Source organism: Perognathus longimembris, chromosome 4, assembly GCF_023159225.1.
Source record: "Perognathus longimembris pacificus isolate PPM17 chromosome 4, ASM2315922v1, whole genome shotgun sequence".
NCBI classification, from domain to species: Eukaryota; Metazoa; Chordata; class Mammalia; order Rodentia; family Heteromyidae; genus Perognathus; species Perognathus longimembris.
In genome coordinates this window covers 25,949,244-25,963,342 of record NC_063164.1, presented here as the reverse complement: position 1 = coordinate 25,963,342, position 14,099 = coordinate 25,949,244, and the positions used below count along the sequence as shown (strand labels likewise).

The following is a 14,099-nucleotide window of genomic DNA, read 5'->3' as shown; positions in this document are numbered from 1 at the left end:
TTTGCAAGAAAGTAGAGCCCCCACTTTGTACAACAGTCAGACCCTGATTAAACCTAGTACCTGAAAATGTGTGTGTATATATATAATTTATTTTTTAAAAATGAATGTTTCTTTTTTTTAATCCACAGTATTGAAAACTCTAAAAGATCTCTCTAAAGAGGAACAGCATGCTAAATAATCATTGACATAAGAAAATACTATAAATTAAAGCAGTTATAGTTTATGGTTTCTGAGAAGAGAACTTAATTTACAACTAGAAACAGGTTTGCATTCCTTAGAAATTCTGGAAATCAGTCAGTGACACAGAAATTGATCTGTTAAGGAAAGGAAAATCGATTCCTAATATTGGCAACTACATCAATTTTAAGTTCTAAAAGAACAACTCTTGGAAACAAATTTATTCACCATTAGCAAATCACTAGATAGTCTAGCAAACTATCCAGAGAGAAGTATTTATGACCTCATTAGAAGAAATAGTTTTATTGCAATGAATATCAGCTTCAAAATTGCAGCCTCTATTATGTCAAAGATATTAAAATCAAAAGTTGAGTGAAACCAAGCTGTCTAATGTGTAAAGATCGGGCATTGCATCATATTTTAGAGTGTTCCTTTGCCTCAAAGTATCTCAATATGAAGTAGTGGGACTCTCAATACATTTGCATATTCCCCTGTTTGTGACATAGTGTTGGCATTCTCAGAAAGAATAAGTGTTGCTGGTGGCAATTTTATCTGAAGAGATTTGTGCATGTTAGCAATATACCATCTTCTGTCAGCATCGGAAGAGCATATGGGGCCCATTAACTCACCAAATCTGCCACTGTTCTGCAAATTTTTATTAACCAAGTGCAGTCCCTAACAGTCACTTACATTATAGAGTGTGTGTCATGTGCTATCAATATGCAAGGGGATTGTTTTCAGTGTCTAAGAAGGTTTGACAAAAGAGCCAAAACACTTTGAAGTGATCCAGGTATTTGCATGAAAAGCCACCGCGTGTAAAGATGATACACATCAGTGTGTGCCACGAGAGAGTTCTCAGCTGCCATCTTGTTCATAGATTTCCCCCATGCGCACCCTCCCAGAACTTCTTTCTTAGAATTCTCACAGTGAACCTGGTTGGAATTAAATATTCAAAAAGTCTGTTTATGTTTATTTTTTAAAGTGTTGTTGGCAGTTGGACAGCTCTCATTAGCCTCAAAGGCTTATGGCAAGAAGACCCTCAAGCTCCTGGGCTTCTCAAATAAAATTCCTCAGTCAGAGGCCATACCAGGAAAATAGCAAACATTCTAACCAAGTAGTGTTCTCCCTATTAACTACTTTGTGGTAATTATATCAAGTAGTGTCCATCTATCTTGTACTGAATGTCAGGAAACAGGAAGTTAGTGCAAAAATCCTATTAGCTAAGTAAATCTGGAGACTTCATGATAATAGGTCCATGGTGGCCTATGAGTATTTAAAAATGGCACTAATGAAAACAACAGTTGTAATAAAAAAAATGCTGATAAACTGGCATGTCTTCAGTTTTTGGAATATCCCTTTAAGACAACCAAGAGCAAGTAGTACCCACCCTTAAGTAAAGCTGAACCTAGACTCTCTTGCTTGATGCTTTAGTGCTTTGCAATTTGGGAATGGAAGACCTTTCTCACATTGGTTTCCCCTCCCCCGACTCCTACTTATTTTTTGTTTTAATTTCTGCCACATAAGTTCTTTTCTTAAAATTACACACCTGTCATAATTTACATTACTACCATTCCAGTTACCATGCTATTTAAATAGAACACAGTGACACTACTAAACTTAACCACCAGCACTAAGAGATAACAATAATAGCAGCTCTAAGATGATGTGGGTTATAATAGAAGTTGAGTATTAATTATAAGTAACCATTTTTTAAAGTTGGTAGTGTATGTAATTTTACCTCATTTTCTCATTTGCTACTGTTATTTAAATTGCTTCCCCGCACTAAGCATGTGTATAAAAGATGATCCAAATTTAACCTTTTAAATAAAATGTATTCTATTAATTAAGCCATTACAGTTCTCTCTTTTCTATTATGTTTATTCATTTATCTTCTGTCCTAAAGATAGACATCTGTGTTAGGGAATATTTTGGAAAAAGACCCTTAATTTTTATGCCTATCACCCGTTTGGATTTTCTGTGCTGTTTTTTTTTTAAGTTTATTTTAGCATTCTAAAGAATACCAAATTGTCAATTAAAATAATGATAAGTATTCCAACTAAGGAATAATAGGCATTATTCAGCCCAAAAGTTAAGAAGTTCCTTGTTAAATTTAATGTAGCTGGGGAGTTGGCAATACTGAAAACCTTTAAAAAAAAAAAAAAGACCAAAATGAATCAACATAAAAGGTTTTATACAAAGTGTCTTTTTCAGATTCACAATGCATAGCAAGACCCTACTGCCAACTGTTTTCCTTGTCTTTGTCCTTCGTAAGATGAACTAGAACCATGCTATCCACGAGTTCTGTGTATGACACATGATATTACATAGAGAAGTAGCAACCAGCTGAAGCATATCTTCTTAATTATTTTAATTCTCTGTTAATCTGAGCAAGTGAAAACAAAACATTACAGCCATCATAAAATTCCTAACCGTGCCCTTCAGCCCCCATTTAGCAATGTCAAGGGTTCAAAATTACATGTCTGTCACTGTACTAAGTGATTCTGTATATGTGATTTTGTACATCGTCCAAAAGTTTCCATGCACTTATTTTTATTCCTGATTTTTTTCCATATGGGGAAACTGAGGCCAAAAAGAGTTCAGGACCCTACAGGGCTGTATATGTGGCAGAATTGATTACATGACAGCTTGGGGAATGCAGTGTCCTGAGTACAGCCAGGAAAGATAAAGAGTAGGAGTTTAGTAACCTACTTATAATGCTGGCACTCAACTCCCGTCTATCCCATTGTGCTAATCTGCTTTTCTGTTTATTATCTCAGCAAAGATGTTGATAACAGCTAGTATTTATGAGGTGCTTACTATTTGATCTTCTAAGCAATTTGCATGTATTTATACATGTCTCGCTCACCATAAACCCAAGGGATAAGCAATATTCTCCTCAGTTTCTACTTGAGAGAGGGACACAGAATGTTAAAATAACTTGGCATCTTTTAAGATAACCGCACAAGGATCCACAGCAAAATAAGTATCTATACCAGAATCCTAGTTTAGAAAGATGGCCTTTCACTGGAAGTGAGAAGGAGCAGTGGAGCTTGAATTTTCTATAGTTATAGATTGCTGAATCTTAAATGAAATTACAGCTAATGTTTGTTAACACCTCACAAAATAGGGTCTTACTATGTAGCCCAGACTAGCCTCAGACTCCTGATCCCCCTGCCTCGGCCTCCCAACTGCTGGTATTATAGATCTGCATCATCATGCCTCCCTGTGGTCATTCTTGTTTGTTTGTTGATTGTGGGGCTTGAACAGGGACTCTGGGCACTGTCTCTGGGCTCTTTGCTCAAGGCTATCACTTTATTGGAGTTAAGAGCCTCATGAACTTTTCTGCCTAGGCAGGCTTTGAAGTGTGATCCTCAGATCTCAGCTACTTGAATAGCTAGGGTTACAGGTGTGAGCTGGTCCCTGGCTTTTGTGGTTATTCTTAAAGTTTCTTAAAGAGCAACTCTTCTATAACTCTTATCACAAATATAATGAAGTTATGAATCCCCTCCATTGAAGACATAGGTGTCAGTTTCTCTATCTGTTCAATAAGGATAATAATATGTCTTTATCCGGGTCATTGTAAAGGTTAAATTAATTAGATATGAAGTCCATGGGACAGAACCTGGATATTACCAGGGCTACTGTTATTTTAATCACCTTTGTCGTTCATTTCTAATACATGTAAGTGGTTTTAGGTTGGGCATTCAGCTTGCCACTAGGGCCTGGTAAACACCACGTGACGTACCTCACAAGTGGAAACACAACAAAAGTCCTTCTAAGATTGTTAAACAGCAAAGAACCTATAGTCGCACCCTTATAGTAATACTATCTAGAAAATAAAGAACAAGCCAGGAAAGGATGACAAAGGATATTGGAAGGACTATGTATGGTACCTGAGGGTCCTTTCAATGTGACTGTTGTCATGGTCAGCAAAGGAGAGACTTCTTTCTGTGAGACCAACTCAGCTAGGGAAAGGCAGGAGGTCCTCCTTGTTAACAAATGCCCCCTCACTTTGCTTCACACCTTGGGCACCAGAGTTTTACACGCTAGCATAGACAGCGGCCCATAGTGAATAGGTAGGCAGCTGTTGCTGGATATTGACTGGTTATCCATAGAAAGTTGATTAAAGATTAAAAACTTTCCCATGTATGGTGGCTCATACCTATCATGTCAGCTACTTGGAAGGAAGAGACAGGAGGATTGTGGTTTGAGGCCATTACAGGCAAAAAGTGAGCAAGATCTTATCTCAGAGAATAAGCTGAATATGATGGAGTGTGTCTATAATCCCAACTATCCTGGAAGCAAAACTAGAAGGCTTCTTTCAGGCAAAAGTACAAGACACTATCTGGAAAAATAACAAAAGCTGAAAAGTCTGGGAATATGACTCAAATGATAGAGCACCTGGCTAGCAAGTGTTTAAACCCCAGTACTGCTGAAAATAAAAGAATAGGGACTTTTATGAGGGATGATTAGTCATTTTCACATGACATCATTAAAGATATCACGTGGTAATGTCACATTTGGACAGGTAGGGGAAACCTCTGTTCTCTGAATTGTACAAGTGAGCTTTGCAGAATCTGTTATTTCTTTCTCCGGTGTTTGGTAGGATTTACCAGGAAGCTGTCTGGATATAGTTTTCTTCATGGGGAAGTTTTATCTAAAATCTCATTTTAAAAAATTTAAAAAATTTTAAAATTTATAAAGCTATCAAGTTATTCCTGCTATTTAATTCTCCTTTGAAAAGCTTTCATCAACTGTGATTTTCAAAACACATGTCCATTTCCTCAGAGATGTGTTGAACTGGGGTTAACTTTTGCACAATGTTGAGGCAAGTTATGTCATCCTATTATGACAGGTGCTTTGAATTAGAAGCTATCCCCTCCAGCTCTTGGGCACTGGGCACAACACTGTGTGACTTCCCAGGGGTTCCTTTCCAATTCAGGGTGGTTCTTTGCTGGTTCTTAGCACACTTGTGTCATATGCATGAGATCATAAGAATTACATGAAAGGGGAAATGGGGCTAGCTATGGTTGTAGATGCCTGTAATCTTAACTATTCTGGAGGTGGATGGAGGTAGGAAGATTGCCAGTTCAAGGCAACTCTAGGCAACATAATGAGGCTCTATCTCAAAAAATTAAATACAACATTCTGGGCATAAGATAGGACCAGTAGAATGTAGAGTGCTAACCTTGCACATGCAGTGCCCTGGGTTCCATTTCCAAAACAAACCCCCCTACAATATACAATGGACTATCTGAGAATATTAGACAGAATTTCTCTCCTTCCTGGCTGCCTGCTTTGACTTTCCCTGGGCATTCTGCATCATGTCCTCCACCAGGGACAGCACAGGGGTCACCTTGAGCATCCGATTCAACTGCTGCCTGGAGATGGCAGGCCGCAACAGGGGCCAGCATGAGGTTCCTGGCATTCACATTTATTTCCCATCTCCTGAACTGGGCCTTGGTTACCTTGGGTCTGTCTAATCAACCAACTCTACTGTTTCATGTTTTCTCTAGATTTTTTTTTTCTTTTTAACTGTCTCAACAATTATATGTTTCCCACTTTCTTCCATGTTGGTGGGACAGAAGTCCACTCCTTGAATACAGTGTCCACATTGCCTATGCATACTGCTTTTATGCTTAGAGGACCTTATTATATATTATAGATCATTCTTAAATTTAGTTTTCCTCTTTTAGATATGGAAGTAATAACTTAGTTAAAAGAACCCAAAGTATTGAACAGGGCTGGTGGGTAGCACCTGTCATCCTATTTACTCAAGGGGCTGAGATCTGAGAACCACAGATCAAGTCCATTTGGAACAAAGAAGTCTGAGACTCTTATTTCCAATTAATCACACAGCCCTGGTGGGGGGGGGGGTGGATACACTGCTCTGGTAATAGAGCTGTGGCTCATGTGGTAGTGGGCTAGCCATTAGTACAAAAGCTCAGGAGGAATGCCCAATGCCCTGAAGTTCAGGGCCCAGTACCAGCACACACACACACACACACACACACACACACACACACACACACAGAGTTATATATCCATAGCAGTGTTAATAAACATTCATTCTTAGCTGTTTTTAAATTTTCTATCAATAAAAATGAGGTACCTCGGGTGGGCTTGGGAAAAATATTCTCAAATCTTTGTCAGGAGATTTAATATGTTATGAGTTTATATCATTTTATGGGTTTAAAAATGACTGATTTATGGGCAGGTCTAATCTTTGTCTCCCTTTATTTCTGTCTTTAGTGCCTGATGAGAGCAAAGTATATTCATTGGCTGGACTGGCTGGACACAGAGCAGGTAAGAAATTCCCTGTAACGGACTTCGTCTCTCCTTCCTGGAAGTCTCTGGCTGAGTTGTAGCTGCAGTTGGAACCTGTTTCTGCCCACTAGTCACTGAAAGCCTTTCTAATTAATACATGAGACGTCTCTGTCTTCCACAAAGATGAATTATTGCTTGGCTGCATGCACTGTGGCATAATGTATGCTGACTCAAAATGTTTGAAGGAAAAGAAGAAAGGACTTTGTTTTGTTAAATTATAAAACCAAAAAAAGAGAGAAGCTAAAACCTGTAGTCCTGGGATTGGAGGTATGGCTCAGCTGGTAGAGCACTAGCCAATGAGTGAAAGCATCAGGTACTAAGTTTGAGTCCCAGTCATGGACCAAAAATAGAAATAAACATAAAACCTGATGCCTAGTTGAGCACTTTCAACAATTTTTTTAAAATATAGAGTTTGTAAATTTTCCCTGTTCTAACTGTTAAAATGACAGGACAAAAATTCTAGAATATGAATATAGCCATATGTTTCTCATATATATATATATATATTAAGTGTGGGGGGGTGTGGGGTGTGCATGTATGTATATGCATATAGGTATGCATGTATATGGGTGTACTGCACAGTATATATGTGTATATGAATTTGTGCAAATAAACATGTGTGCACATACCAAATGTGTAACATATAGGTAACATATGTGTAACATATATGCATTTTTGTCTGTTACCCCAAGAGACTATGTCCAAGATAACTGTATTATGCCTGCTCTGCTCCCTAGATAAGGTCCTAGCTGTTCTCTGGGAAGTCCTCTCTCTCACTGAGGGCTCCTCAGCCTCCTCTGTCATGTCAACTCCAAGCTTCATTTCCCAGTTGCTTGCATTCCCTTCCTTTGCCCTTCCTGGAACTGCCCTACACACATTTTTAACGGCAAACCCTCAGTGCTGCTAAAGGAGTAAATCATCAATAATCCATTTCTTCTAGTATTGTGTTATTTTAGAGGGGGAAAAATCTCTATTCAACCCTTAATATTCCCATTCTAAACAACAAAGCGTTCTGATTTGTTGGCATCCCTCCGTCTGTGAAACAAAGAAGTCTGCCTGCTGCCACGCGACTCCTGTGCTCTGTGCCAATTACCCTTCCAGCAGTCAGTGGCCTTGATGCCTCATTACCTCCATCATGTTCTGGGGCGAGATTATACTTTTCTCTTTTCTTTTCTCCTTAGATTCTCTAGTGATAACAGCAGGGAAGGCCTGGTGTACAACTCATAGGAGCTCCCCCCCTCCCCACACTATTTCTCCTAATAAAGAGCCTAAAAGTAGAAAAGATTGTGGGAGGGATGAGTTGCTGCATTTTGTGTCTCCTTATCATGCTCATCTAGTAAATTCTTTACTACTGGAAATACTTTGGGGAGCCTAAAGGGTAAGTTCTTATGATCAGGGAGCCCCAAGGCCTATTCTTATCTTACATGCCTGGCCCCATTTGTGGTTCTCTAACTCATGTTAACAAGACTGAACTCTTGTTATATATTCTTGTAAGATTGAGGCATTTACTTGCAGCTCATGCCTATAATCTGAGCTACTAAGAACATCAAAATCTGAGGATCATGGTTTGAAGCAAGCCTGCGTAGGAAAGTCTGTGAGACATTTATCTTCAATTAACCATCAAAGAATGCCAAAAGTGGGAGAGTGCCATTCTTGAGTGAGAAAGCTAAGGGGAAGGTGGTTGCCTAGGCCTTGAGTTCAAGCCATAATATTCTCTCTCACACACAGACACACACATACACAACACACACACACACACACACACACACACACATTTTAACTGAGAACATCTCTATCTATGTATTGCTGCACTATTTTAGGTAATTTACTACGCTAAATGCAAGACTCAAAATAGCAATCTTCCAAAGTCTTTAAAAAGTCAACAATGGCAGAATTCTAAAGCTGTCAGTTTCATTCTTGTGAATTCCACATAATGAATTCACTGTACCTGGTGAACTGAAATAGTGCCAATAATCTTTATATCAAATGAAGCATTTTGTTTAAGCATATCGGATGTTTCTGGAAGGTTTCTGTTACTAATATACTGTCATTTAGATATTCACTCTTCTTACACTATTAGGTATTCTATATCCTAATATTACATTATCAAGTTGATTATTGGGCATCTTTAGAACTAGCATAAAGAGTAAACCAACTCCTGGAAACTTGACAATGGTATTCAATGGAGAAGGCTGTTGTAATATCGACCACAGTACACTCTAGTATTATAGTGAGTGATGGTATCCTATGAGTTCTTGGAGATACTAGTGAGAAAATAAAGTGTACTTTATGAAAAATATGTGAATAAGGTTATATATTTATAAACTTGAAATATCCCTTCTCTAATATTTTACATTTATTTCTTCTGGAAAATAGGCTCCAATCATGATTTCTAATGAGTGTCTAACACTCATTCCTCACATATCTCAGTTTCTCTCTCCTCTCTTTCTTTCCCTCATCTCTGTTTTCTTTCCCCCTTTCTCTCTCTCTCTCTCTCTCTTTCTCTCTCTCTCTCTCCTCTTTCTTTCCTCTTATTTTGGAGACAGTCTCACCAGATAACTCCAACTCAAGATCCTCCTTCTTGAGCCTCCCTGAGAACTCGGGTTACAGGTGTGTGTCACCACACCCAGATTCCTTTCTTTCCTCTTTTTCTCTCTCCTCTCTCTTTCCTATCCTTTCTTTCTCTTCTCTTTCTTCTCTTTTTACTTTCTTTGTCATTTCTCTTTTGCTCTCTCTTCTCTATCCCCCCTTCTCTCATTTCCCATGATATGTGGAAGGATTCTCTCCCAGCCGTAATGATGTATGCATTGGCAGTAATAGGATATATTTAAGGTCTCTTTTATTTCTGGAAACCTCCTTCAGTTACAAAATCATTTTCCAAATTTTCCTTATATCTAACTATTGTCACACTGTGCTACATGCAATCTCCAGCTGCTAAGTCATTACTAGATTGCATTTTAACTTTTCTGTATGGTACGTGTCTCACCAATGAAGAAAGGGATTATACGACTATTTGTTGCAATATCTTTCCATTGTCCCTGAGTCATCTCTTCAGAATATTTAAATCAAAACCTAGAATCTTTTCTTTTTTGCTAACTAGAAAGATTTTGAATGGGCATGGTGGTTCATGCTTATAATCCTAGCTATTCAGAAGGCTGAGATCTGAGAATTGCTATTCAAAGCTACCCCCAGCAGAAAAGTTCAAGAAATCTTTTCTCCAATTAAGCAGCAAAAAGTTGGAAGTGAAATTATAGCTCAAATGGTAGAGTGCCAGCCTTGAATGACAAAGCCAAACAAGACTGAGATTCTGAGTACAATCCCCAGTACTACATCCTACCCACCCAAAGCAATATATCTTTCTTTCTCTTCAATTCTAGAAATGTGGCAGCTTTACTACTATTCAAGACTACCAGGAAGTTAAATTGTGCGTCATAACCTAAGTCTATCTTTCGCCTTCTTATTTGGGCTAATATTCAGCATTTTTTAAAATTCATCTGAGTTAAATTTTCTTCAGAGTCAGCTACTTAGTGGACAGAGAGCCATTTTGTGCCAAGTTCCATCTGTGGGTCTGGCTTGGGTTTCTCCCAAATTTGTGACAAGATTTTTGGCATCTCTTCCATGGTTTAATCTTTAAGTAGTTGATGCCTCAGCACTCAGATCACATCAAAGGGCCAGGTAAAATAAATCTTCCTAACAGATTTGGCCCCAAATGTAGCATTCTGCTTACCCCTTCTGGAATCAATTCCATATTCTTGAGATTCTTCTAGCAACTTGTTTCCTGCAGAGGCTTCCCCTAACAGTGTGATCAATCTCATTCTCTTGTTTCTCATCTTGTAGGGCAATCCCCCTCCTCCCATACACACATACTCTTTAGCTTGTTTAGCTTGTCTGTGTAATGGTGAGACACACCCAAAGAGGTTAGAAACAAAGCACCTTTTATTCAGTTTCTCTAAGCAACAACAGGTTTTACTAAAATTTGAAACACCAAATATATTTTGAACCTTTTCCCATGTCTCATTTTCTGGAAAAATTCAAGTTATAGAACTATAAAGAGCAAGACCATACCCAGGAAACAGATGTTGCACAACAAATCCATCCTTTGAAATGACTCAAGTTTTCTGGAGGAGCATTAGAATCCAGAGAAAATGACATCCAAGCTGGCATTTGACTTTAAAAAAAATTATGCTTTAATTTGGTTATGCTCAGAGTCATAAAATATATCTGAGAAGGAATTATTTCTGACTTTTTTCTTATTATATACTGAACTGATGTCCAAACCAATAGTTTAATGCTTCCCTGCATTCAGGCAGAAAAGGCTTATAAATTTTACCTTTTTTTTTCAAACGGTGTCATCTCTTTTTTTTGTTGTTTTGATTTACTGCTTGAGCTGTTTTAATATGTATTGACTGTCTGCAGAGATCTGTGCTGACCCAGCTCTTTCACATGATGCAGTACTGAGGAAAGCCAATGAGTTCTTCTTTACGAGCTCTGACATATTAATTAGCAAAATGGACTAAAAAGCTTTCCTATTTCTGTTTTAATTTCTTATATTCTCAAACACCTGTCTGTAGTGCTGTAAAGCAGACAAGTGAAAGTAATGTCTGGCACCAAGTCCAGATCTCAGTAAGACAAGCTGATCAATTAATGTGCAGGAACTCATAACAATTGAGTGAGCTATCTCTCTACTAGGTGCCTTGGAAGGCACCAAGTTTGACTGATATCCTAACATCGTTTACCAAGAAAGAAATACATGTTGGAGGCATTTGCATATTTGATCATGGCAGGGTTAAGACATAAGCCCAGGAATTTGATTCAGGATAACTCATGTTCTACCAACATGTACCAAACACTCTAACAGTCCCTGAAAATAAAAACAGACCCTACATCTCGTCCTTACCAGATAGTGTGGAATCTGGGAAGTCTACACTGTCAGCCAAGCTGTGATTGCAATTAACTGCAATCTACTAGGCTATGGTAATTCCATGAGTAGGACATCGGATATCTAACCTTACCATTGTTGTCTTTGTTCCCTGCACTCATGTATGCAGGCGTATAAGGACATGAATGTGTGGCCCACGTTGATATATATGAGAGGAAATAAGTATAGCATATTTATAGATTATGGAAAACATGTATAGGATGAGTATCAATATAGCAAGCTGAGAATTTAATATAAAAGTTATTAGTTTGGCAGACCTTACATTCTGTACCAAATGCAAGGTGAATAAGCTTCAAATGCAGACTGTTCAAATATAGTCTTAGAAATTTCTGTATCTTTGTAAAAGAATAAAGAGTTTTGAGCCTGGCGTAGTTGTTCATACCTCCAACCCCAGCAGTCAGGAGGCGGAAATGGGGATTTATGATTGAATGCTAGCCTGGGCTACATAGGAGACTCTGTCTCAAAACCACAATAGATATTTTAAAACCATAAAAATATAGATTTACTACAAGAACAACAGCTATTAAAAGTCACAGACTTTTATTATCTGTAGAATACTAATTCCATATTTTATAGAATAAGACAATTAAAATATGTGTAAAAATTTGAAAATTAAACCATGGCCATTTTTTATATTTGAGTTTTCTAATTGGGTTACTAATTTTCATGACTGTGATTACCAGTGATGAGGAAAAGAATGTTCTTAGACTTGAATGCTGCTCCTTTCCTCATCTTTTGGATAAAGTAATATAGCATAGAAACCTGGTTGGACAAACTTCTTTAATGGTAACCAGTAGGCTTTTGTTACACATAAGTTGGATAAAGAAATACATACATTTTCCTCGTGTTCTCACTGTGGTATACATTTTCACAGGATAGCAATATGTTCTTCCTGTGCAGAATTGGTTGTGAGGCAACCTGGTATTTCTTATGTTACAAAAGATTACTGAGTATTGCATTCTCTAAAATTTATTGACACAAATTAAACTAGAAAAAATAGACAAGTCCTTTTTATAAAATTCTTTACAACTCAAATATGCACATCTCTGAACTTCATGAGTAACTAATGATGTAAATTTTTTCCAAATCAAATTTCAAAATGAATTATTTTGATTCCCCCTCCTGTTTATTAGCTCCAGTGCCTCTAATTGATATGGTGGTAAATGATGGAGATACAAAGCAAAGGAAGTAAGATATGGTCTTGCTGAAAAAGTAGTTTTGAAGTATGGTAGGGGAGAAAGAATATAAGTACCTGATGAGATGTCTGTTTGGTACATTCCCACAAAGGAGTGTAGTAGAAAATCTCTCAGAGGGACCATCTCTTCTTTTTATTTGGATGGAATCTCCTGATTTCTGTTTAAATATCAGAAATGAAGGATTTCTATGGCAGGGTCTGAAAGCTAAAAAGGAGTTAGAGAATGAGGAAAGGCCATTGAGTTAACATAGTCATACCTATGGAACAATATGAAACATTACAGTATGCTCCAGAAACCATAGGAACTTCGGGTAGCAGAGGTGCTAGTGGCTCAAGGCTGTATTCCTGACTACTAAGGAGGCTAGAGATCTAGAGAATTGAAATTCAGGGCCAAAGTGGACCCCCAAAATACTCTAAAGTACTACTCTACTAGCCAAAGGGTAAGGTCAGGGGATCCAATACAGTAATGGCCAACTTTTATTCATCATCTACCACATGCCAAGCTCTGTGCAAGGTACCACAAATACAAAGCTATGTAAGGTATGGACTCTGCCTCTGAGGGGCTCATGCTACAATGATAGGACACAGTGAAATTCCTATGAGCCCACATATCAAAGCAAATGCATATAATAGGGGAATAGTGATTACCTTTACTGAGAAGAATGTGGTATGCCATCATTATCAACTATATTCACTAGGGGCTGGGGATATGGCCTAGTGGCAAGAGCGCTTGCCTCGTATACTTGAAGCCCTGGATTCGATTCCCCAGCACCACATATACAGAAAATGGCTAGAAGTGGCGCTGTGACTCAAGTGGCAGAGTGCTAGCCTTGAGCAAAGAAAAGCCAGGGACAGTGCTCAGGCCCTGAGTCCAAGGCCCAGGACTAGCAAAAAAAAAAAAAAGAGCTTCAACTATATTCACTATACCATACACTACAAATTTCTTAGGTTTATTCCTTGTATTGAAATGTTTATGTCCTTCATTCAATACCCCTGTAACTCTCTTTTGTAACCAACTGCAATATTCAAATAATTTTCATGCTATAAAATGTTTTTTCTTAGTCTAACAAGAGTAAAATACATATGGGAGAATTTCACATGAAGACTGGCACAGATTATGTGCCACAGGAAAAGGGGCAGCTTCTCAGTTCTGGGGGTAGGATGAAAGGCTGAATCCCCGAGTTCTGCAGAGAACCTGTTTGGGATACAGAAGTATTTTGGGGAAGAGAGGAATGGAAAAAAGGCTTAACTATGAGAACCCCTCCTTATGGGTTGTGCTGGAAAAGAGTCTTAATGGAAAACATATTTAGAGAATATTCAACCCCTCTCAACTTTTAGTATCCTAGGGGGCAGGAACTTAGTCTTTGTAATTTATTTAATAAGGCACCCATGTGATGCCATGTTAAAAAAAGAAATAAAAGATTCTTTTTTAGAGGTTCAGAATGCCCAACTGTATCCAAT

At 38.0% G+C, this 14,099-nt stretch overlaps 1 protein-coding gene across 3 annotated transcripts in view; it reads left to right on the top strand.

Annotated features, from left to right (window-relative positions):
• Positions 1 to 14,099, top strand: part of Pard3b (par-3 family cell polarity regulator beta) — a 993,253-nt gene that overhangs the window by 622,942 nt on the left and 356,212 nt on the right. For 2 of the 3 annotated variants that reach the window (XM_048344903.1, XM_048344901.1), the window contains exon 16: positions 6,430 to 6,483. The exons of the other annotated variant lie outside the window; for it this stretch is intronic. In XM_048344903.1, coding sequence (XP_048200860.1) covers positions 6,430 to 6,483 — 54 coding nt within the window. The remainder of the gene's footprint in view (positions 1 to 6,429; positions 6,484 to 14,099) is intronic. 3 annotated transcript variants of the gene reach the window in all.